At 35.6% G+C, this 22,850-nt stretch overlaps 3 protein-coding genes and 2 non-coding genes across 5 annotated transcripts; 3 read left to right on the top strand and 2 right to left on the bottom strand.

Moving 5' to 3' along the window:
• Positions 1-4,127: 4,127 nt before the first annotated feature.
• LOC125479382 lies at positions 4,128-4,322 on the top strand. The gene has a single exon (XR_007259943.1). It is a non-coding gene; the product is annotated as a U2 spliceosomal RNA (small nuclear RNA).
• Positions 4,323-5,132: 810 nt separating this feature from the next.
• Positions 5,133-5,328, top strand: LOC125479381. Its single transcript, XR_007259942.1, has one exon. It is a non-coding gene; the product is annotated as a U2 spliceosomal RNA (small nuclear RNA).
• Positions 5,329-8,424: 3,096 nt separating this feature from the next.
• LOC103955445 (probable calcium-binding protein CML41) lies at positions 8,425-9,171 on the top strand. Its single transcript, XM_048588542.1, has one exon. The coding sequence runs from the start codon at positions 8,475-8,477 to the stop codon at positions 9,048-9,050; it is 576 nt and encodes a 191-aa protein (XP_048444499.1). The 5' UTR covers positions 8,425-8,474; the 3' UTR covers positions 9,051-9,171.
• Positions 9,172-10,067: 896 nt separating this feature from the next.
• Positions 10,068-14,886, bottom strand: LOC103955446 (protein DA1). Its single transcript, XM_009367343.3, has 12 exons — positions 14,180-14,886; positions 13,422-13,573; positions 13,211-13,301; positions 12,812-13,082; positions 12,221-12,341; positions 12,045-12,128; positions 11,766-11,885; positions 11,428-11,640; positions 11,050-11,112; positions 10,829-10,947; positions 10,687-10,745; positions 10,068-10,568 (listed from the first exon to the last, which is right to left on the bottom strand). Exons 1-12 carry the CDS (start codon positions 14,256-14,258, stop codon positions 10,252-10,254), a joined length of 1,689 nt encoding a protein of 562 aa, XP_009365618.2. The 5' UTR covers positions 14,259-14,886; the 3' UTR covers positions 10,068-10,251.
• Positions 14,887-18,153: 3,267 nt separating this feature from the next.
• LOC103955447 (type IV inositol polyphosphate 5-phosphatase 11) lies at positions 18,154-20,627 on the bottom strand. Its single transcript, XM_009367344.3, has 7 exons — positions 20,267-20,627; positions 19,901-20,031; positions 19,670-19,746; positions 19,419-19,544; positions 19,108-19,295; positions 18,624-18,761; positions 18,154-18,516 (listed from the first exon to the last, which is right to left on the bottom strand). The coding sequence occupies exons 1-7, from the start codon at positions 20,414-20,416 to the stop codon at positions 18,355-18,357; spliced, it is 972 nt and encodes a 323-aa protein (XP_009365619.2). The 5' UTR covers positions 20,417-20,627; the 3' UTR covers positions 18,154-18,354.
• Between the last annotated feature and the right edge of the window lie 2,223 nt (positions 20,628-22,850).

Here is a 22,850-nt window from a genome sequence, read left to right as displayed (position 1 = left end):
GGCCTCGTTTGGCAGCTCGGACTGTACTGACTATTTTTGTCGAATAGGATAAATAGCCACTGGATAGTATTGACTAAATTAGTCGGGCGTTTGGTGCAGTATCAGACTAATGATCGTATTATTTATACTGTGTTTGATTTAATAACGGACAGGAGGAATCAAACTTAAAATAAAATTAAACTTAAAAAAAATAAAAAAAAATAAAAACAGAAACCATCACTTGTGTTCCCAAATCTCTCCGCCGCACCCCTCAAACTCCCTCCCTTTCTCTCCCTTCTTCTTCCCCGACTGCAGAAGAATCCTAACTAAATTCAAACAGCCAGTTGCGGAAGAATCCCAGATTGAAATCATCTCTCCGCCGCACTATGTTTCTTTGCAAGACCCAGTTACAGGGGAGGACGGCGAGTCGGCGATGAGGAAGGCCACAAGGAGAGGACAACGAGGAAGGCGATGAGGACTAAGAGAGCAGAGATGGCGAGAGAAAACGACGGCGACAGAAAACGACGGCGAAAGAAAGCGACGAGGAGGACGGCGATGGTGAGAGAAGGTGATAGGGAGGACGACGACACCAAGGGAAGGCGAGAGAGAGAGAGCGAGAGAGAGAGAGAGAGAGAGAGAGAGGGCCGAGAGAAGGTGAGAGAGAGGGGGATCGACTAATAATCCGAGCCTTTTGGTTGGTTTTATTAATCCGGTGTATATCGTGTTAAATAAGCAGACCGATTAAATTAATCCGATGCTTATTAGTATGAGTGAACGCCAAACACCCGTGTCTGTATAACTAGTCTTATCCGATCCTTTATCCAATCTGCCAAACAGGACCTAAGACTGCACATATTAAATTGTAATTGTTTAAAAACATGAACGAATGAATATATAATTCCCACACATACAAAAAGGAATGATATAAAGAAGAAATGGTTTGATGATAAATCATAGAACCAATTGTCTGATTGCCAAATCTTTTGTACTCAAAATGAGTCTATCATCTCTGTGATCCAAATCATGAACTATACATGTTTATAAACTTAATTTTTTTAAATTTTATTTTCAAAAACTTAGTATATGTCAAATAATAATTGTGACAATAGAGAAATTACACTCATTTTATGTGCAAAAGATTTTGATGTTCATGACTTCAATTATTAAATAAGCTTCAACCCAATAGTGGATATCATACAAAGCCAACCTGTACAATCTTTATTCGAAACCCTTTTTCATTCTAATTAAATTTTTAAAAAATATATACTTTTTCTTTGTTTAAAGTTTAAAAATATGTGATATTTCGTTGAAGATACGAAGTGTCGGTAGGAGCGGGAAAAGGACAAGGAAAGAGGATGGCAAAGTCGTAAAAAAATAATGGAACGCGGCAAATTTTTATGCCAAAAATTAGTACGGCAAGCGAGAAGGGCTAGACCAGGTTGTACGTTTAGGAGAAATTTTTAATTGTGACGGAAATACAAGTGGTACACTACATGTTTTAATAGAAGTGGTGGAAAATTTTATTTTTTAAGTTGTTAAAAAGCACAGATATCTCATTATTTGTATAATGATACGTGATGTATTATTTCGTGTACTGATCATATTAAAAAATCTCGATAAGCCCTGGGGCCGTGGGTCGTACCTACTTTCAGGTTCGGTTTTAGAATTAAGGCCGCCGGCATAAAGCAGTTCGGATACGGAAACAAAACAGAGATCCTCTTCGGATGTTGTTCTTTATTTCCATTTGTACTTTGAAACCGTATTTTTTTTTAATTTAATAATGTACGCATTTTTTAATTTATATGAATAATTAGGAATATATATAATTTCAATCTTAATTTCGTCAATAAAAAAATTAAGTCTTAATATTCTATAGGTGGTTGTATAATTACCTACAACCAAATATTTCAGGCTGATTTCTTCCATCCAAAGTAACCAATATATAAGATATGAAACATGATTGATAGATACTTTTTAATATGTCCATGATAGATAATTCTTACTTTATCACTATCATCACAACAACCCTCGAATTGAAGAACATTTAGTTTTTTTATAAGAGATTTGTAGTTTAAGTAATTAAATACGTTTATACATGCATTTAGGTCATGTACCAAACGAATAAGTGACTAATTAATACAATGCATAGTTGTCAAACGTACTCCTTCATGAATACGTGTGTCGAAAGTATGAATTTCACGGCGAAAAAAAAAAAAAGAACAAATCTTTTGTGTTCTTATAAAGAATTGAACTACTTTTCATTATATCAACAATTAATTTTATAGTTTTTGAATTTATTAAAAAGGAGAGAAGAAAATGACTGAATATTCTCTAAAAAGCAAGTAGCTTTGTGTTTCGGGCCACCACCCTTCTTATGAAACCACTTACACTACTTGAAATGATGTTTGAATAGAAGTCTGTGGTGATGCACGACGGAGGAAGTGGTGATCAATGGCGGGACCTATAACTTTGGCCTGCCACGGCCCCATGAATTTACCACAAGGATGGCTTTGTTCCAAAGAAAGGGATCATCTCCGGATCCCTTATTCTTAATCCACAAAATCTGGAAATTCAAACCATTGAAATTTGATCCAACGGCTACAAACAAGACCCACTTTAAAAGTTATAATAACTTTAGCTGTCGGATCAAATTTCAATAGTCTGGATTCCCTGATTTGGTAGATTAGGAGAAAGGGATCCTACTCCAGATCCCTTTCCTTGTTCCAAGTCACAATCAATATAAGTGCATGCCAAGCTTTTTCTTTTTATGTGATAACATTCCAAAGCACTTGTAAACTATCGCCAACTGACATAATCCACATATGTACAATCCGCATGAAAGCCTTGAGCTGTTCCAAGGGTTGTTTTTGCTAGGGTTTCAGTGGCTGAGCTGAAACTCCGTTGCCGGTAAACTTACATGTCTTTCTTCACATGGAGGTGTTCCCATATTTGTACGCAGAGAGGTGGGTACTGATGTTAGACGTGGCATATTCTTTTTGCCTGTCAATTTTGGAGGTGCCCCTTATTCTACGTTTTTTAAGATGACGCATACCCCAGACCAATAAATAACCAAATTAAAAGATGAAACGTCTTTCTTTATTTTTTGAGAGTGGAAAGCTAGCTTGTAACTATTAGCTGTCTTAATTGATGTCAATTGTTTCTGACTATCTTAATTAATCAAGAAAATTAGGGATTGTGATGGCAGGCTCAAATCATCAACGACCCATTTCATGAGGTTATTGGAAACTCCAGTCTCCTAATCGGAGCTCGGTTTTTTTCAATAGTTATGAACGAGATTATGGTAAAGATTAAGCTGCAAAAAGATTCATAAGTTGTTGTTAACTAAGTTGAAGTTACCAAATTCTGAGGAGTCAGTATCAATTTATGCCTAATTGCTCCGCTGACCAAATTCTAATCATATTTTTTAAATGAACCAGAGCCAACCAGGATTGATCTTGTAAAAGATCCGCAACAGAATGAATACATTTATTTTTCAAATGATTCATATAGTCAAGGGTACCCATTCCAATCAAATGATCCGCATTTGTCAATAAATCCCGTGGTAACAAAAATATATAGTTTTGAGATATATCAAGATTCAGCCTTTGGTTTATATTTATTTCATCAACCAACCTTCCTAATTCACATCTTTGTTCCTAATTCACATCTTTGTTGAAAGAATTCCTTTTTTAATTCTTTACATAAGAATTCAGAAACTACCAGATCTCCACCTTCACAATAAGCAAATTGTTAATAAAACTCCATCTTTTGACCCAATTTTTTTTATCCTTATCTTCATACTTAAGTTTATTCTTAAGGATATCACATCGTTTCTTTTCAAAAAGATAAGTACTAAGTTTTCAAAGTCCACATGAAGGCTCAGTTTACAAAGGTCCCATTGTGTCTGTTAAATATAATTCATGGAAAGTCTAGAAAATGAGAAGATAGGGCAACAAGTCAAATTGATAGAATTACTTTCACATGGAAGTATGGAACTCCCATGTGTGCTGCAATCCCAATAGATATAGAATTTCCTACTTACTTTGGCAGCAGTAGTACTTTGTTGCATTTTGTCCCACATCGGGATTCCGGCAATCAACAGAAGCAGTATGGTGCATAAAACAAGAATGCGGTTCGTCGTTAAACTCATACCTTTCTCGGCCTTTTGGCTAAGATCAAGTGTAGTATCTGTTCTTATCAGTTTAATATCTGATATGTGGATTATAGATCCACACGATATTAAATTAATTTTTTAGAGGGGAGGGCTCATTACAGTAGCTTGCTGCTGGAGCTCTTGCGCGTTGCCTTTGTGTTACACTATTGCATTGGCTGGCGCACCCTACCAAACCAGTTAAAGTTTTAGCTGTTAAATCGACAACGCTCTTCCAACACTAGGCGAACTAGAATTCACTTTGTTGAATCGCAAAGAAAGTTAATCTAAGAACTTACAATATATTTTTTACTAAACGGTGAGAACATAAATTTCAAATTTTTGACGAACAGCAGAGATATCTCATGTTTACATGGAACAAACTTCGGTCGGACGTGTTTCCTATTGTATTTCATGTCTTTGGTTAGGAGTTCTTGTGCACGACTGCTGATCCGGGCAACGCTCACTCAAGGGTGAGATCGCGGATGGCGTCGTGGGACCAAAACACATGAAGTCTAGTCTTCGTGAGGGTGGTCGCGCTATAGAATTTCTCCTCTTTGAATCGCTCAATCTTCCATCATTGGTGCTTTGACTGATGACAGATTTCACCTCCATTAGAACAATCGAGTCAAATAGATAATATGCAAAGTAAGTTGGCTTTTGTGTGCATGCACTTGTAATGTCATAGAACATAACAGAAGAAGAACAAAGCACAAACAATGCTGAAAATTTATCGTCTGCAATCTGCAGAATGAATTCATAACAACTTGGCAGTGTTTCAGAGCCCTCCAAATTGTCCATCAATTGTGAGAATTTCAAGCTAACTAATCCGTTAAGAGTAGTGAATACCTACTGGAGTTGGAAGGCTTCGTGAAATTGATGGAACGGAAACAAAGGAGAATGCATCGTACGTTTGCGAGCTTTCGTCCCACATCGAACAGTGTCATAAACAAGGGAAAGCTGCGTGCCGTATATAAACGAAAACGAGACTTTCGTTCAAGTCATACCTTTCTCGGCCTTTTGGCTAAGATCAAGTGTAGTATCTGTTCTTATCAGTTTAATATCTGATACGTGAGCTAATGGCTCACACGATATTAAATTAATTTTTTTAAGGGGAAAGTTCACTGCAATAGCTTGCTATTAGAACTTTCAGGCGTCACTTTTGCGTTGCACTACGGCATTGGCCTGGCGCACCCTCCAAATAGTTCAATTGTTTTCTGATGATACAAGTCTATGAAGCAAAAACTCGGAATGTTTTTTACTAGTAATACAGGAATCTCTCGTAATTGCAGGAAACAAAATGAGGCTCGAAAACTTTGTGAAATTGGGGGAACACGAGGGTTGATTAATTCCTATACATATCTTTTAGAAGTGGAGGAACGAAAAAAGAATGCGTAATATCTTTGCGTGCTTTCATCCCTCATCGAGAGTAACCTAAAACAAGGTTATTGCAAGCCGTATAAAATGGAAGACGAGTTTATGTTCCCATAAATTTAACATCTAATACGTGAGCTAATGATTCAGTAGATATTAAACAATTTTTTATTTTTTTAAGGCGAGGCTCCCGTTCGTCTTCTTTGCGTTGCATGACTACAATGGCATGGAACACCCAATAATTCTGGTTCAAACTTCTGCTATGAAACCATCTTAAACCCAGGAAGAAGGGGAGAATATTGAAACATTAGAGGGAAAAAAAATCCACAACAGAAAATGAAAAGTTGCTGTATTAATTGATCTAAATACATTATCTTGATTTTCATGTTGCGAGGCAGATCGTGACAATGTGTCATACAAAACGACTTCGTTCAAGAGATTTTCATTTTGTTTTGGTTCACTTTTTATGCAATCCACTACTAGCCAAAAAAAAAGAAAGAAAAAGGTTAATCTTCCTAGTAATTTAATTGCCATACGACATAAAAAGTTACAACTTATGGTGGTAATTATTAAGGGGCGGGAAGGGGTCCCCTGGCCCTCCGAATTCTGATGAATTCCGTGAGTGATCTGAGTGCTGCTTTTTTGAAAGTTAGAGTTGCTCTTTGTAATGCCTTTCAACTGCTTGATAAAATGTTTCAAAGAAAAGTAGCTATTTTTATTTATTATTATTTTTACATATTACCTGGCCAAAACATCGTTTGGGCCAAATTACTTTATAATAAAAAATGTAGACAAGCATCAACTTAAAAAAAAATAAAAAAAATAAAAAAGGGGCAAACCCGGAGGTTGCAACAATCCCAAACTCAATTCCTAAAGCACAAACCCCTTCCACCCCACTTCGGCAATCATGTATATTTGCTAATTACATTGGTTTTGGTTCAACTGGTTGCTATTGCTTCAGTAGAGAGAACATTTTCCGCTATGAATATTGTGAAAAAGTTGATTACCTAACCGAATGGGAAATCAATAATTGAGTGATAGCATAATAGTTTGTATTGAGAGTAATGTTTTTTCTTTCACTAAAATTGAAGTTATAATGCAGCGTTCACAAAATACAAAAACGTTTTGTCGACAATTGTAACTTTTATTGTTATTTGTTTTATAAATTATGCATGATGAAATTATAATTAAATTTTTAAGATTATTATATATGTCTAAAAAATATTTACGAATTTTTTACATATAACCATATGAATAACTTTTCTTGAATACGCCACTCATAATTACCCTAATCAGAAATCCAAGAATTAGAAAAGAAAAAGTTAAATAAAATCTTGCAAGTAATATTTGATGAGTCAATTTATACTATGAATTATTCCCTATTCTTGGTATATTTTGGTTATTATTTTGGTAAGATTTTGATAATTTGCTATGTGTTTTTAATGTAGGATATGCGAACTTGTTTTGAGCATAAAGTAATCAAGCGGTGGAATTTTTGAGCGATTCCAATTGGATCGGGTTAGTAAATTTGTCAAGAAGGTTGTGTCAAAATTTCATAATTTTATCCCGAAACATTTGATCGTGGCAAATTAATTTATGCCCACTGTGCAGTGCTGGCAGATTGGGCTGCAGAGTTTATTTGCAACTTTTGGGCTGGAAGATGATGGATTTTGGACTTGGGCTCTTCTTGGAACTTGGAGAGGAGGTCATAATCTTTAATTCGAGTTGTTTTGGACCTATTTTGGAGCTCTAAAAGTCCAGAAATGTGGCTATTTTTTTAATGAGCAGATTTCTTAGTTAGAATAGGAATGTAATTTCTAGTTTTATTTTTATTATTTTATTTCCTAGTTTTTTAGAAGACCTTTTCTATGAGGATTTTAATTTGGAGTAGTATAAATAAGGTTTTTTAGTCATTAGGGAGAGGAGAAGAGAACGCAGGCACACTTTAGAGAGTTTTTCAAGTTTATTTTCTAGGTGTTTTCTATCCTTATTCTCAATAATAATTTGTTTTATGATTGTTCGTAACAGTTCTTTTACTAGGGCGAGGGCGAAGCCACGAGCCTTAGCATGAATATGTGATTTTATTAATTTGCTTATGAATGGATGCATGCTTGCTTTGAATTATTAATCACCGCAATTAAACTATCTAATTGTCTTAGTGATTCGCGACCAGTAGGACAAGTAATTTGATGCAATTTCTGTTGGAACATCACCCTTAAATTGAGGAGGGCTTCTTGTAATTAGTAATTGTAAGTTCACTTAAGGCGAACATCATACTCTTAAGGGTTGCATGGCTTTTTTTAAAGGGTTTTCACAAAGCTTAATGAGTCTTGCATGTTTATATTTGATCTGAACATCATAGACGGGTTGCATGTTAGATATACATTTTCTCTTGAACATCACGAGGAAAATATGCATTAGGAAAAGCTAACCTTCAAAGCATATAGGTAGAAATTCATAAGTAAATGGTAAAATTGCATAGGATTGTTAATGGTGACGGCAGAACCCTAGTGTTTAAATTGTTTTCCAAAATCTTCGTCTTTTACTTTCCTTACTTTGTCAATTATTTAACTGTTTTTATTTTAAATTCGTTTTTATTAATTTAAATCTCAAAATCAATATTTTACAAACTTTTTTTACATAATTAATTAAGAGTTGGTGTTAAATACAAATTATTAATTCAATTCCTGTAGAAAACGACATTGTTTGAGCTGTTATACTATGATGGTAAAAATCATATCAATATTAGTTGACAATAAGTCAATCTCTCAATTGTAAACAAGTTGCAGAGAAACTACACTGCACTTTCATGCAAACCAATTTTCCAATCCAATCATTAATAGGCAACTTCTTTGAAGGTTCAAATTCTCCATTTGACAACTTGTTTATACATGTATAATGTGTGAATATATATGGCTGTAACATTATATGTTCATCTACCTCTGGTTTTCTCTTACACAATTTGTACAAAATGAAAATCCTGCATAGATACTCCAAGCTCTTGAAGTGGTTCTTAAACAGTAAAAATTTCAAACTAACTCTCCTCCCTTGCCTTCTTTCAAAACCCGAATCCGAAACCGAAAGCCCTTGTTCAACTTTCCCTACTGAAAATCCTAACAACGACATCACAAACAAAGAGCTTGCAAAAGTTTTTGATCATTTTGATACCAACAACGACGGCAAGATCTCCGGCGACGAGCTCTTCGCTTACTTTGTGTCCGTCGGGGAAGCCATGTCCAACATCGAGGTTCAGAGCGTGATCGAAGAATTCGACAGCAATGGTGACAACTTGTTGGAGTTTGAAGACTTCGTGAAGTTGATGGAAAGAGAGGGCGATGGCAACGATGATCTCAAAAGGGCTTTTGAGATGTTTGAAGTTGACAAAGGTTGCGGATGCATAACGCCAAAAGGATTGCAGAACATGTTCAATCGATTGGGAGATGCCAAATCGTACGATGAATGTGTGTCCATGATTGGAGTGTTTGACCTTGATGGAAACGGAGTTCTTGATTTCCACGAATTTCGTAAGATGATGGTTTCGACTTGAACGTCGCGGTTTGTGTAACGTAACGCTTCTTATGCCAACAAAATATTTATAAAGAGTTGTTTCCACTCCGGTGTCTTATCTTTTCACCTACTTTTTAATGAAAATTTTAATTACAAGTTTATTCATTTGTAAAATGATTGATAAGAACCTTAACATATATATAATAATAATAGGGGAATAATAATAAGTGGGTCGCGAAAAGATAACATGAGCCCTAGACTTCTATTGGGTTGTGAAAGGAATGGACAATATGCAAGTTGAATTCACTAAAAAGGATAAAAGGGATGAGGATAGAAGGAATTCTAGAACGAAAAAGTGTGGATGCCCTTTCAAATTAAAGGGTAAGACGCTAAAGATGATGATTGGATATCGATAGTAGTTATTAGAGTGCATAATCACAAAACAATAAAGTATTTGGAGGGTTATTAATTTACTGGTAGATTATCGTCGAAAAGGAGTTCGTTGTTTTAGGAATAATAGTGGGTGGGGAAATAGCATATTAAAGGCTATTTTAAGAATAATAGTAAGTGAAAAAATAACATTTCAATTTTTCAACTTTTTTATGGTGGGTGGATTTAGGTTCATATTTTGGCAACACAAGCATCTTATATTACATTTTTTAACCGATATTAAGGTGAACCGGTACATTGACTACATCGAGTAGTTCCATTTAGATGATTTTGCTTTTTAATTTCTCTAGAATTTCTATGAAGTTTCCTCCCTTTCCTCGTTAGGGCTAAAGGAAAAAAATTGCTTCATTGGTAGGAGCGAAACTTGACTACTGCAATAAGAAAGTCACTGTGTAGCGGTATACGAAGCCAATTGAGTGTTGACATGCGTTTTAATTTTTCCACGTAACATTGAGACTCGAGACACCGCCACAGTAGTATCCCGTTATATGGGAGAGGTTTTTTGTGCCAAAAAATGACCCGGTATATCAAATAAAAAATTTCTAGTTATATGGAAGTCCTCCACAAGTAGAGACCGAAAATTCTGCATATTGTGCAACGGGAGAAAAAAGGTAAATCAAATCAATGAATTGATTCATGACAAACAGCCACAATCACAAGAATTATGTAACACTCTAGGGTCAATTCCTATGCACTCTTGGCCTCTGGGTTCTAATATGTAAAGGCCCAAGTTATAACAATGTGGGAAAGAAAAGATTCAGAAGCACCCAAAAAACTCAAGGATTCAGTCCTCAAAAAGGAAACAACCCTGTCATTCTAATATGTTCTAGGGTACTTCGAAGCCCGTATTTCTGCACTGCCTGTTGACCGGCCCTGAATCCATCTCCATATACCGGGGACATGTCTGTTTCGAGCTGGTGTAAAAAGAACCCCCCAAGCTTACTCTCAAACGGTGATCTTGTACCCTTCTTTGATGTCCTCGAAGAGGAGGATGACGAGGTTGATGCAGCATTGCTGCCTGAGCCAGACATTAGCTCGGCCTCTAGCCACATGTGAGCTAAAACTTGACAGATACCTTCTTCGACATCTTGACTAAGAGGTCGGTAACCTTCAAGAAGAATTGAGGATCTAGTCAGTGATTTTCTTTTTGATGCCATCTTTAGTTCGCAATTCCTATAGCAAACATGGAACTAAACAAACAAATAAATGGATCATCGAAAATGCACCTTTAAGCCGCAGCCATGCATGCATCATCTCATGAGCTAGAATAGACCCAGTCAGCAACCTGTACACAGATGGTTCTAGTCACGCAACAGATTTAGCCAGGAGTTACAAATGTGCCACAAAACAAAATAGACAGAAACGCACCTTGGAAGACCATACAAGATTAGAATTGCGGTCACCTCACAGCGACGAGTTAGCTTGTAGGGCTCTGTTATCAATCCCGCGGCTTGGTGTCCTGCCCCAAAACGTGGCCGCTTTGAAATCTGTTGGTTCTCGGATCAATACAATATAAGTTGCTAACCCACAAGAAGATACTTTACCAACTGCTGTAGAACGTGAAAAGAATATATTCATAAAACTCTCACCGTGCTAATAGTTTGTTCCTCAGAAAGGCAAAGCCCTCTAGTCTCAGGCATGTGATAATGGCCCTGGAAATGACAAAAAGTTGATCAAAGTCGGATTTAGTTTCTAAATCTTGAGAAGACAAGCTTCAACAGAAGATGAGTAGATATGATACAACAGGGAAATCTCCGGAGAGACTTGTACATGCATGCTTCTGTATGTTAACATGTCAATAACATAAATCCAATGGGATGAATGATTTTCATATGCGTTAGTTTGTAAGTATCAGAGACAAATGAGAAAAATGTTTTCGATTAACAATGTATGACTTGCAAAGGATGACCGTGGAAAACTGTCCCACTTTCATACTAAAAGTATATGGTTTCAACGATTGTCCTTACATTTCTTTCTCCATCTCTTGCTTCATTTAGCGCTTGTCGTTCAACCAAGAGCAGTGGAACTTGCTGCTCCAACTTCATATTTAAACCTTCATAAAATTCCTGAATATCGAGATATAGGGGTTGGCATTCACTGGTATCCATGACTGCAGAGTCCAAACACTCTAGACAGAGCTTACGACCATCATCAAGGGGTACATATCTTGTGTCTCGGGCCTGCATGTAGTGAACATAGACATCTTGTTATTCACTCTTTTGCTTTACTCTTTCTTTTCTTATAAAACAATCGGGTTAGCCATATTTCGTAGCATAACTGTGTAAAGTAATTTATTCCAACTGACCTCCATTCGCTCACAACTGCCGCACCGAGGAGTATTATCAATTTCATGGACAGGGCAGTATTTTTGGACCCAAAATGGATGTGCCCTATATTCAATAAGACCAGCAGGGTTTGTTGGAATCTGTCAAAAGATAAAATATTACAAAACGAAGAACAACTAACAACAAATCATATATGAGTTGTTTCTCAGACATTTAGTATTCAACTTGAAATAAAATTTGAAGAGGCATGGTTAGCACCGTCAGTAACTTAAAAAATCAAATCAGATCATGATACTTACAAAGTGCTTACAAACATCACATTTCGGATGGTAGCTATCCTTGTAGCAAGCTTTATGGTAAGGATAATGCCCAGATGTAGAAAACTACACAAAATGAAACAAATGTAAGATAATTTGGACAACCAAAAGGCATCTTGCAAAAGAACCAGTGCTGAAATTAAACTTATTTTTTGCACCTCATAATCAGAAATTGGTTGGTTGCATGCACGACAGCGGAAACATTCTGGATGCCAAACTGCATTCATGCAATTTAAATATCGTCCAAAACCAATCTCAGCATTGCAACCAGCACAAACCCTATGTCAAAGAATGAGGATACTGTGTCACAATATGGTAAATATAAGCAATGGGCCGACATGGAATATAATGTGAAGTTCCACAAGGAATTATCGATGCAGCAAGAGGAATTGGGTGTTAAGTCTGGTTGATGTGGAGAAACAACTACAATTTCAAACCTTACATTATTCATAGTAAATAAATTGTTAACACTTCAAATCTCATCAACTCACTTTTCTTTATTCATCATTCCTAAACACAGTGATTTTAAAATTCCAATTTACAAAGTAACAGAAGCACATAATAGGGATTCATGGTATAAAAGAGAGTGGATGGGACTGAGAATACAAAGAAGCATTGAGAAAATGTGAGAAACGAGACGCCCTCAGACAATCACATATTGTTGTTTCAAAGACCATTCTACAAGTCCATGAGGTAATCAAGCAGTAAACCACCAAAAGGAAGAAACAGCACTGAAGCGTATCATATACCTGGAGCCCATTGGGTAGTACATGGGGATAGGATATGAACTTCCATTTCCGTATCGGGGAGGAGGGATAGGTTGATATGTATTTCCATTTCCATATCGGGGAGGAACGATAGGTTGATTTGTATTCCCATTTCCATTTCCATGCCGGGGAGGAGGGAAAGGTTGATACGTAGTTCCATTTCCATTACCATGTCGGGGAGGAGATTCCACATTCAGACTTTCTTGTATAGCTCTGGCAAGTTGTTCATCTTCTTGCAACTGAGAATCAGAGCCTATAAGAATAATAAATTCTTATTAATTCATATTGTATCATTTGACATTACAAGAACGAACAAGCACACATGAAGAAATATACAAAGTGGAAACATTTGCAATAGCATTCATAGGAAAAATCACTCACCAATCACATTTTTTCCTTTTTGATTTTCTTCTAAAAGAGATAGTGCAATAGCACGATCTATTTCTTCATTCTCGTTTTCTGACCAGACCTCCTACATGAAGTTTCCCACCACAATATGTTAAACCAGTTCAAGCATACCAAATGAAGATTAAAAAGAAGCCTGCGTTCCATAAAGTGATCGTTTTCTATATATATTAAGAAGATGTTATACCCCTGAACAAGAAGGTCCATAGCTATTTGGATCCTCGTCATTATTGTCATGACAATGCTCCTCCGATATCTTGTGGCTCGAGCCTTTAAAAATCTTGCTAAGCCAACCCATAACGTGTAAGGTCATCTGCTCATAGTCAATCAAGTTTTTTACTGCACATGAAGACACCATCTGAGTTAATGCAATATCAACAGCAAAACCAACAGAAAAGAAAATTCATGCTTAATAACAGCCACATCTGAAAACAAAATTACGAAACAATATAAATAAAAACAGCATGCCGGTGCCATTCATGTTTTCAAGTAAATTTAACCAGCTGCAGAACAATACGAAAACCGAAAAAATATACACCTAAACCGATGGCATGACCTATTTGGATTTCATCACCTAAAATTCCAGAAACTGGGTTTTGAAAATCTTGCATGGACACCCCAATTCCAACAACTGATTAATCACTGCAATTGCATTTTTCAACAAGAAAACATACACAAAAAAAAAAAAAAAACAAAGTAAAACTAGAAAAGCAATTCACCCACCACGCATTTTGACACCCCACAATGTTCCACCTAGAACTTCAATATGCAGAAATACAGAAATAAAGGCGTGCCTAGTCAATTATTACTAAGAAACCCACATATATATGGAGGAGAGAGAGCGAAGAGAGATTCTTCCATTAACTTGAAGACATAAAACAACTGATCTGAGCTAAACCGTAAAAGGAAAAGGCAGAGAATCAAAATAGTGGAGGAGTGAGTCACCTCCAGAAGGCAGAATTCTGAATGCTAACAGAGCAATCCCACAGATCAGATAAGATCCCAAAGCGATCAAAAGCACCATTTTTTCACAACTAAAAACCAAAATTTACATAATTTAAACTCCTCCATCTCTCCGCTCTCTGTTTAATAAAATATAATCTAATCCAGCAGGTAAAGAAACAAAGAAAAAGAAAAGCTAGATCTTTAACTCTTTAAATTCAGAGCAGAATCTGGCAGATGGATTGGGAAGAAAGAAGGAGAAAATTCAAAATCTTTCACGTGTTAACATTAAAGGGAAATCCCAGAAAATATTTAAGCAATCTCAATGGAGGAGTACACGAAACTGTTTACGCGATTTCAAAGTCAAGATTTTGGAGCAGGTGTAAAAACCGCAACTTTTGATTGACTTTTTGTTCCGACCCAATTGGGGTTGACGAATTTTTCATCAAACCCAGTTGGGAAACACATCAGAGAAGCCCCTTTTGAAAGTTCTCGAGGAATTGGAAAGAAAAAAATAATTAAAATCCAATCTTTAAATGATATAAAAATTTAAAGTTAAAAAAAGTTAAAAACTAAAACTACGTGTAAGAACAGAAAAGCTTGATTTTGTGAAGATATTTTCGAGAAGGAAAATGTGTCAAAGCGTAAAAAGTGGAAGGAATCCGAAAGGAAGAAGCTGATTTCTTTGCCTTGCTTAGATAAAGATTCCAATCTCTCATCCCATCAGCCATTTTAGGCTTTTGGCAAATGTGACATGGCTACAAAGCACTTTTGGTAACGTTTGGGTGAGAAAGTTGAAAGTGTGTGTGGATTACAGAAGTAATTTTGTTGAAAGTGCTTCTATTAAGAGTTTATGTTGTTTGTGTAAATACAATCTTAAAGTTTTTAATCACAAATAGTTTCTGAAATTGACCCATTTAATAAAGATAATTTTTCAAATTAAAAATCGATCTTTAAATAAGAATGCTGCAAATCAATGTAATCATTCTATTGTAATTTTGTCAAAACTTATGTTAGTGATGATATTACAGGAAAAGGGATCTTCTCCAGATCTCTTCCACCTAATCCTCCTCATCAAACAATTCGGATTTGATTCAACGGCTATAAACACGAACTCACTTTAAAAGTTATAATAACTTTAGCCGTTAGATCAAATTTCAAGGACACAGATTGTTTGATAAAGAGAATTAGATGGAATGCACTAGGAGACGATCCCTTTCCGATATTGCATACGTAATTAAATAATTAATTGATTTAAATTTAAATAAATATAAAAAAAATTAACAATAAAAAAAAAAAAAAAAAGAGAGAACCCAACCACAGGCACCAAGCAACCATCTTCCCCACCCTAATCGCACCCAATCACCCCAAGCCCACGTGTGTCGAGAGTCGTCGGAGTCCTTCAATTGACGGCATTATGGGGAATAAAAAACAGCCGGAGCGCCACCATGTTCTTACAGCGCCAAGCACTTCGATGACGATTTTCCTCCGTAAGAAGGCGTAGCGTGGTCGGCGAGTAGTAATCCTAATAGTACGATTAGGTGGACGACAGCGAAGCACTCCATCGTCCGCCACTGCTATTCTCTCTCTTCAACCGTCGAAAGTGCTAATATTTAATTAGACTTGCGGGTCACACATGTGTGACATTATCCACTAAGATAAGATATGACGAAGTTCTAACAGAAGATCGACATTAATTTACAATATCCATATTCAAAAACTACATTGATCGATTTTCAAATTTAAGAATCATCTTAATTTAACAGATCAATTTTTGGAACCGTTGTCCCAAGCAAATGGTGTAAATTTGTAAACAACATGTTAGAATCTCATTGACAATGATACTATTTATTGCCTCATGATTTTGTTGTACGTTGGAGTCAAATTAACTTTGCCACTCTCATATGATTCTGGAGCGCATTCTTATTTTGATCATATTATTTTTAATTTATGAACAAATAATCAATCGTCAATTAGAATGTAACGGTACAATTTTGTTTGATTTGTGCTATAATTAAAAGAAAAATAAAAATCAAATCGAAAATTAGCCGGGTTGGTTCATGCATTGTATGCTTGAGCTCAATTATTTCTTTTCTAAGATTAAAGCAAATTATAGTATAATTTAGCATGTTTGTTTAAGTGTTCTATTTTATTAACTGCAAAATTATGTGTTAATTATTATAAGTGGCGATCCATGCATATACAAATCATCATTCCTCGAATGCTTCATCGACTACGTGCTCCTTATTTAAAATTGTTTTTGTAATATTAATATATTCAAGTTTGAAAAACAAATGTCTTTGACAAAAATAAAAAAACAAAAAACTAAAAACAAATGTCATTTTCCCACATGCCATTAGCTGTTAATTTTATTTTGTTGATGAAAGGGTGTGACATAATACACAACTGAGCGTAGTGACGTTATAAGATTCACACAACCGATCATATTTGGTGGGATAAAACTTAGTTGTTGTTGTTGATGAAAGAGTGTGACAATATCAAATTGTTCATCTATCCGGAAGGTTTGTGGGAGTTTAGCCGGATTTGTTCCGCCTGATAAGTGATCCTAGTATAACTCATTAGTCATTTTGCCGTAGGGATCGGAGTTAATTTGGTTGTAAGTTGAGATGGGGCGAACGATTTACTTATTTTCGTTTTGAATGATTGGTCACTAAAAGGTTTACTTATATTTGGTCTCATGTTACAAAGAAAGGAGAATGACATCTTTATTTATTTTTAACAAGCGATAAAATAACTACGGATATACTCATAACAAGTTACAATGAATCACAATTAATTATTGAACTTATTAGAATTGTATATATCGTCAATGTACACATGAGTGAAAACTAATATCTTCTTCAACTAAGTAGAATCAACTGTTCATGTCCACAAAATAGTATATTTACCCAAAATGAAAGGTCAACCATACATGCATGTAGATTTAGTCCTTTACCATTGGCGTTGGACCTTGTTTTCTTCGACAAGAAAAATAGAAATGGTCCAAATGCAAAGTATGAATGCAGTTTAATTTAATAGGTTGCTTATTTAAGCAAATCCGAATGTTGTCATGGTCATAGACTAATTGGTTGCATGCTGATCGATGTGCCAACAAAAATGGCCTTGGCCGTAATTAGGTGAAACAAACCAGACGAAATCTTAAGCTAATACAAAACAAATAGACAACTTTCCAAACAACTTTCATTTTCTTGTTTGTAATTAAAATTTAAAACTAATACGATTAGCACAAAATACTAGATTGTTTCTTTTGGCACCCTGGTTCTCTTTAGAGCACTTTTACCCCACTAAGGCAACAATTGTTCAGGCAATTAGGTAAAGGCAATTATTGCTTTAGTATATGGTATTTGTACCAGTGCATTTCTATCATGTATAAATATTTTTTAATAATTAATAATAAAAAATTATGTTTAATTACAAATAAGATTTTTAACCCATTGCAATCATGTGTCATGATTTTGTAATTTTTTATAATTTTCAATATTTATTTCTTACTTAATTAATATGAACGGTTGAATTACATTTTTTTTTATATCCAACAACCCATAGTGTGCCAAGTGGGACACAAACAGGTAAAAAATTATTTTTCTTTTTCTTTTTTTTTTTGGAAAAATTTGGACGGTAGGATAGAAAACTTGTGCAAATCAAACAACTGAGGGGGTTAGTGCGCCTACAACGTAGGCCCCAGTGCTACATATTTATCCGACTAATCACTCTCACACGAGTGTGAAGCGTGCGCACCTGACTCAAGAAAATTATAACGTGAGTGATGCCAAAGTGACACCACCCTGACGTTACTATGACGCCACCTTGACGTCACACTACCTCAGGCAATAGGTTGGGTGACTTGAGATTGGGAGGGGTGGACTTGCTGTTAGGCCTGTGTTTTTTGAGCTTCGTTAATGTTTCCTCCGTCCAAGAGAAGAAAAAAGGCTCACGTACTAGGATACAAACATGAATGAAGCAAATTCTAAATTTTTAATGTTATATCATGGAATGGAAGAGGCAAACATTTATACAAGTTAGTGAGTTTCTTTACACTAACTGGTCCATGAAATCCACTGATGTTTGAACAGTTAGATGGTAATTGTTAAAATTCAAGCATGCAAAATTTAATTGTTCGCGGTGCATACATTGGTGCATTATCAAATTTTTGTAAGTTACAAGGGTTTGCTAAGTTTTAAACAAATATGAGCTTTCACTGGCTTATGATCAGAACTATGAATGTCGTCCATTGACCCGTAGTAATGCAAAGTTGCCTTGATCTCGTCGGAGTCTTTCGTCTTGAACAAAATCCGGTCGGTCCACGATGGCACTCTCACCTGAAAACGTCCGTTGGTGAGGATTGAAGAACCAAATGTAATTATACTTGCAATTACGAATGGTAAAATGTGCATGTGATTAGAGATGAAATATTGACTATACATACCTTGTAACTTGTATCATAGTTGCTACTTCCAATGTCATATTTATATGTGGGCTTGAACGTTAACGTGCCCTCGCTATAACCTTCGAAGATCTGTCCTCTCCCAGCCTCTTGTAACAGTTGGTCGTTGCAAGTGAGTAGCTGCATTGCATGTAAACACACAAAAAAGATCAAACAGATATCTTGATGAGCTAGCTAATTAACTCTGAAATCAATTAGTTTCAGTTGAAGTTTCTTTTATCCTTGAAGTTTCAAAGCCATGTTATCAGACTTGTTCTCAATGTGAACACTTTGATAATACTATTATAAGTGGTGCATTTGGCCTATTGAGTAGTGTGTCACCGTTTTAAAGATCTACTACACTATTTGGTTAGTTAGTCAACCATGACACTGTCTGATTGGCTACAACATGTTGTTCAATTGGTGCCCTAGAAAAATTGCATCAAACGAGCCAAATAAAAAAAATGAAGTGATGAAGAAAACTTACTCTCTGGAGATCATTGTTGATTAGGTTTCTTGCTGGGTAGGTGTCAATTCCTTGTAATCTGTAGTTGAGATCTCCCAACCAAACAGTGATTTGGGGAGGTTTAGCATAAGGGTTCAGCTTCCCAGAGAAAAGAGATTCTGATACGTCTCTAAATTCCGAGTTCCTTTTCTCCACGTTGTGAGCATGAGCTACCAAAAAGACCACAAAAATGAATTAAAACACAAAGTCTCAAATCTATGGCAAATCTGTATACATACATATATATACATAGAAATATTTCTATGTGTGTGTATGCTAGCTGGGATAATTACCAGAGAGATGGCAAGAGATGAACACCATAGGAATGCCTTTGTAGTAAAGGTGGATTGCCACAGCGCCTTTCTTTCTCCTAAGTAATCCTCCAAAACATCCTACCGATCGCTTATCCATCTTCAATTCTGCGTCAAACATATTTGGGAGAGAAGTATTAGATAAAACTGAAGCAAATGCGGTCTTGGCTTTGTAGGAGAAAATTAATGAACTCGAACGCGAGTCTAGAGTTCATGATCGTTTCATGTCTTACCTCTGATGAACAAATCAGAGTCCTTTGGCCCAAACACGTAGAGGTGTATAGATTGCATGATGGCTTTTCCTAACAAGCTTCATTAATTATTCCACACAGAACAAGGAGAAACGTAATTAATTAAGGTCGAGATTATTAATTATAATGATCATTTAATTACAAACTTTCAATTCCTCACTAACATAAAAACCCTAATTACGAACTGCAAATAATTAAATATATCTTACGTACATGTGGGAGTCAAGCAGCGCTGCCTTTAAAAGTCGTGAAATATTTTTACGGGGCACCTCCTGAAGACCTACCACCAGAAGATCAGACTTCCGGCTGTTTCCAACCAGCTCCGCCAAATCTTCGTAACAGACCTGCATATTGCAGACCGATCAAGAATAAGAAGAAAAAAATTAATCATGAAAAATACATACCTAGCTAGAATTAATATGTACGTAACTACTGGTTAAACAATTACTAATTAATGATCAGTAATTAAGCTGAAATTTGTTTGTTATCATTCATTAAACATGCAGCAAAATTGAAGTAGCTCGAGATCTGAGTACCTCGAGAAATCACAACGGAAACAAAATTGAAGTAGCTACGTACCTGACCATTCATGTTCCAGGTGACAACGGAAACACAAAGATCTGAGTAGCTCGAGAAATCACAACGATTATCTGCTCTCACAGTCTTGATTCCTTCATGCGACGTCGTTGCACCCTGGCTGTCCATTGTTTTCCGCCTTAACAAACCCATCAATTGTTTCCACTACTGATCTTTCCAAGAACAAATAAAATCCACAGGAACAACCCTATAATATATATATATATATATATATATATAGAGAGAGAGAGAGAGAGAGAGAGAGAGAGAGTTTGAAGAGCTTTATCTCCTTTTCTTCTGCAAACACTAATCTCCAAATTCAAAACCGAGAAAACGGGAAAATGCTAGATTTGAAGGGAAAGAGGGGAGGATAGACTTTGCATTTAGCCACATTGACATTGACTTATATACTAATGCATGCACCAGAAGAAAAAAAAGGAAACTTAATTATTAGCCACAATTATTTTCCTATTGGCGGTGGGATATTTTTTGGGATATGAGAAAAAAGGGAAAGTCGAAGTTGTAAAATAGACGTATATTGTCTTGTAAGACATGACTTCATTTGTCCACGAGTTAGGTTAGACAACGTTGAAAAAATACCATAGACAAGTTAAACCAAACTTGAAAAGGACTATCGATTCCTTCGTAAGCTCTTATATAAACCATATGAATTTTGATGATATAACAAAACGTACGTCAGAATTTTGGTCGAGTACGGCACCGCCGAAACTTACACAGTAGGGTTTACAAACTCGAGAAACAGTGCCAGCCTGCCGGGCATGATCGGCGGTGCCTGCATACCGTCTGTTAATTTATTGGCCGTATGTTAAGGCGTTCTGCACCCTGTGCTGTGCATGCGTGGCCGTTTACGTGCACTCGTTTTCAACTTATTCGAATTTCTCGATTTCACATTTCAGAAGTTGCTTGCTGGCTTGGAAGTGAAGAAGGGCCGGTAAACGAAAAGTACATGTGATGCACGGAAATGATGATATTCATCTTCGTGTACAAATGCTGCATTCTGCATGCATGCTAGATTAATGTAGAAGCTAGGTAGAGTTGCGACCTTATAATTTTCTTGTCAAATTTGAACACAAATTCCAAATGAATTGTACAATCGAACAAATTAATTTCAAAAAATATTATGTTGAGAGCAAACATGCACATTCACATGCGACTTGCGAGTCTTGTCTAATTAGAAAAGTTAAGATCCTATTGTTATCAAATTTTGGATCATTGTTTGAACAAAATTTTTTTTTTTTTTAAATATTGTTTTATTAATACCCTACAATCTTATGAATATACCTAATTTTTTTGAATTTCGCTGAACTTTTTTTTCTTAATCCTTATTTAAAGTTGAAAAAAAAAAAAAAAAAAAAAAACAAACCAGCACTCACCAATGCAACACCCTATTCCCTTGTCGACATCCAAACAACATACACCACCATTAAAGAAATTCCATTAATCTCAATAATTCATAGAAGATAGTCTTGATAATTTTATGTACCCAAACATATGCCGACCCTATATTACAATTAAAGAATGCTTCTATACAAAAGCACTTTTCCATATGCTTTCTTTGTCATAGCCATCAAATAGGTATTCTTGATTCCAGCATTTGAAAATACAGTTTCTACAAGCTATTAAAGATCTTGCAGAACGATGGGGGAGGGGGCATGGGAGTGGAGTGGCTATCGTGGGCCATTGAGGCCGGTGAAATAGTATTTGGTCATGAAGCCCAAACCTCACCATTTTTAGAAAATTAATAAAAAGCCTGTCGTAAACTTTTGATATTCAAAAACTCTTAAACAACTTAATTAGTATTTTATTTAATTCAAAACTCTTGTAAAGTGTGACATTCTTTTTGTTTTTGTCCTTATAAGAGAATTTGTCCGTGTTCTTTGATAATTTTTTTTTTATGAGGGGCTTTTTATTAGTTCTCCAAAACTTTCCCTACGAACACTATTGTATTATGTAGCTTTTATGGATAATGTTAGAAAGATTTAATTTTTGAAACAAATTTGTAAATTAAATAATGTGTCACCAATAGAAAATAAGCACATTAATCAATATTTAAGTGATAATTCAATTATCAACATCCACATCATTTGGTTGACAAAATTTGATTTAAAATTTTGGTCTCTTTAGCATTACCCAGCTTTTATATATAAGAAGGTTAAGTTAAGAAATATCCATGATGTTAATGATGAATCATGCTAATCCAAAATACCATTATGGCAACGTAGCAATTTCTTATTAGACAAACCCTAACCATGTGGCGCCCTATTGAGTGAAGGTCCGCTATCTTCTCCAGTACCGTTTTAGGCCATCTCCAACCGAAATGGCTAAGTATAGCCCCGTCCAGAATTATAGCCTTACAAAAAAATATTTTTAAATGAGCATGCCAAGCTATATTTATATATCATCTCCAACATAAATTGACTAAACATAGCCCCTCAATAATTCATAATTGTTAAGTTTATTCTTTAACTTATTGGTATTGTCACATGTTGGTATTGTTACATATTGTTTAAGGTTCACGTTAGTATTGTTACATATTTTATTAAATATTTTAATATTACTTGCATGC

The sequence above is a fragment of a genome, unplaced genomic scaffold (genome assembly GCF_019419815.1).
Source record: "Pyrus x bretschneideri cultivar Hongxiangsu unplaced genomic scaffold, Pyrus_bretschneideri_v1 Contig28, whole genome shotgun sequence".
Classification (NCBI taxonomy): domain Eukaryota; kingdom Viridiplantae; phylum Streptophyta; class Magnoliopsida; order Rosales; family Rosaceae; genus Pyrus; species Pyrus x bretschneideri.
The sequence above is the reverse complement of the archived record's forward strand: the minus strand, read 5'-3'. Positions and strand labels throughout refer to the sequence as shown.

Coding starts and splice junctions, on each gene's coding strand:
- LOC103955445 (XM_048588542.1), top strand. CDS start 8,475: ATGAAAATCCTGCATAGATACTCCAAGCTCTTGAAGTGGTTCTTAAAC.
- LOC103955446 (XM_009367343.3), bottom strand. CDS start 14,258: ATGGTGCTTTTGATCGCTTTGGGATCTTATCTGATCTGTGGGATTGCT. Junction 13,083..13,210: donor AAAAGGAAAAAATGTGATTG/GTGAGTGATTTT, acceptor TTATTCTTATAG/GCTCTGATTCTCAGTTGCAA. Junction 12,342..12,811: donor TACTACCCAATGGGCTCCAG/GTATATGATACG, acceptor TCTTTGACATAG/GGTTTGTGCTGGTTGCAATG.
- LOC103955447 (XM_009367344.3), bottom strand. CDS start 20,416: ATGGGTTTGTTAAGGCGGAAAACAATGGACAGCCAGGGTGCAACGACG. Junction 19,296..19,418: donor CATCTCTTGCCATCTCTCTG/GTAATTATCCCA, acceptor TCTTTTTGGTAG/CTCATGCTCACAACGTGGAG. Junction 18,517..18,623: donor ACTATGATACAAGTTACAAG/GTATGTATAGTC, acceptor GGACGTTTTCAG/GTGAGAGTGCCATCGTGGAC.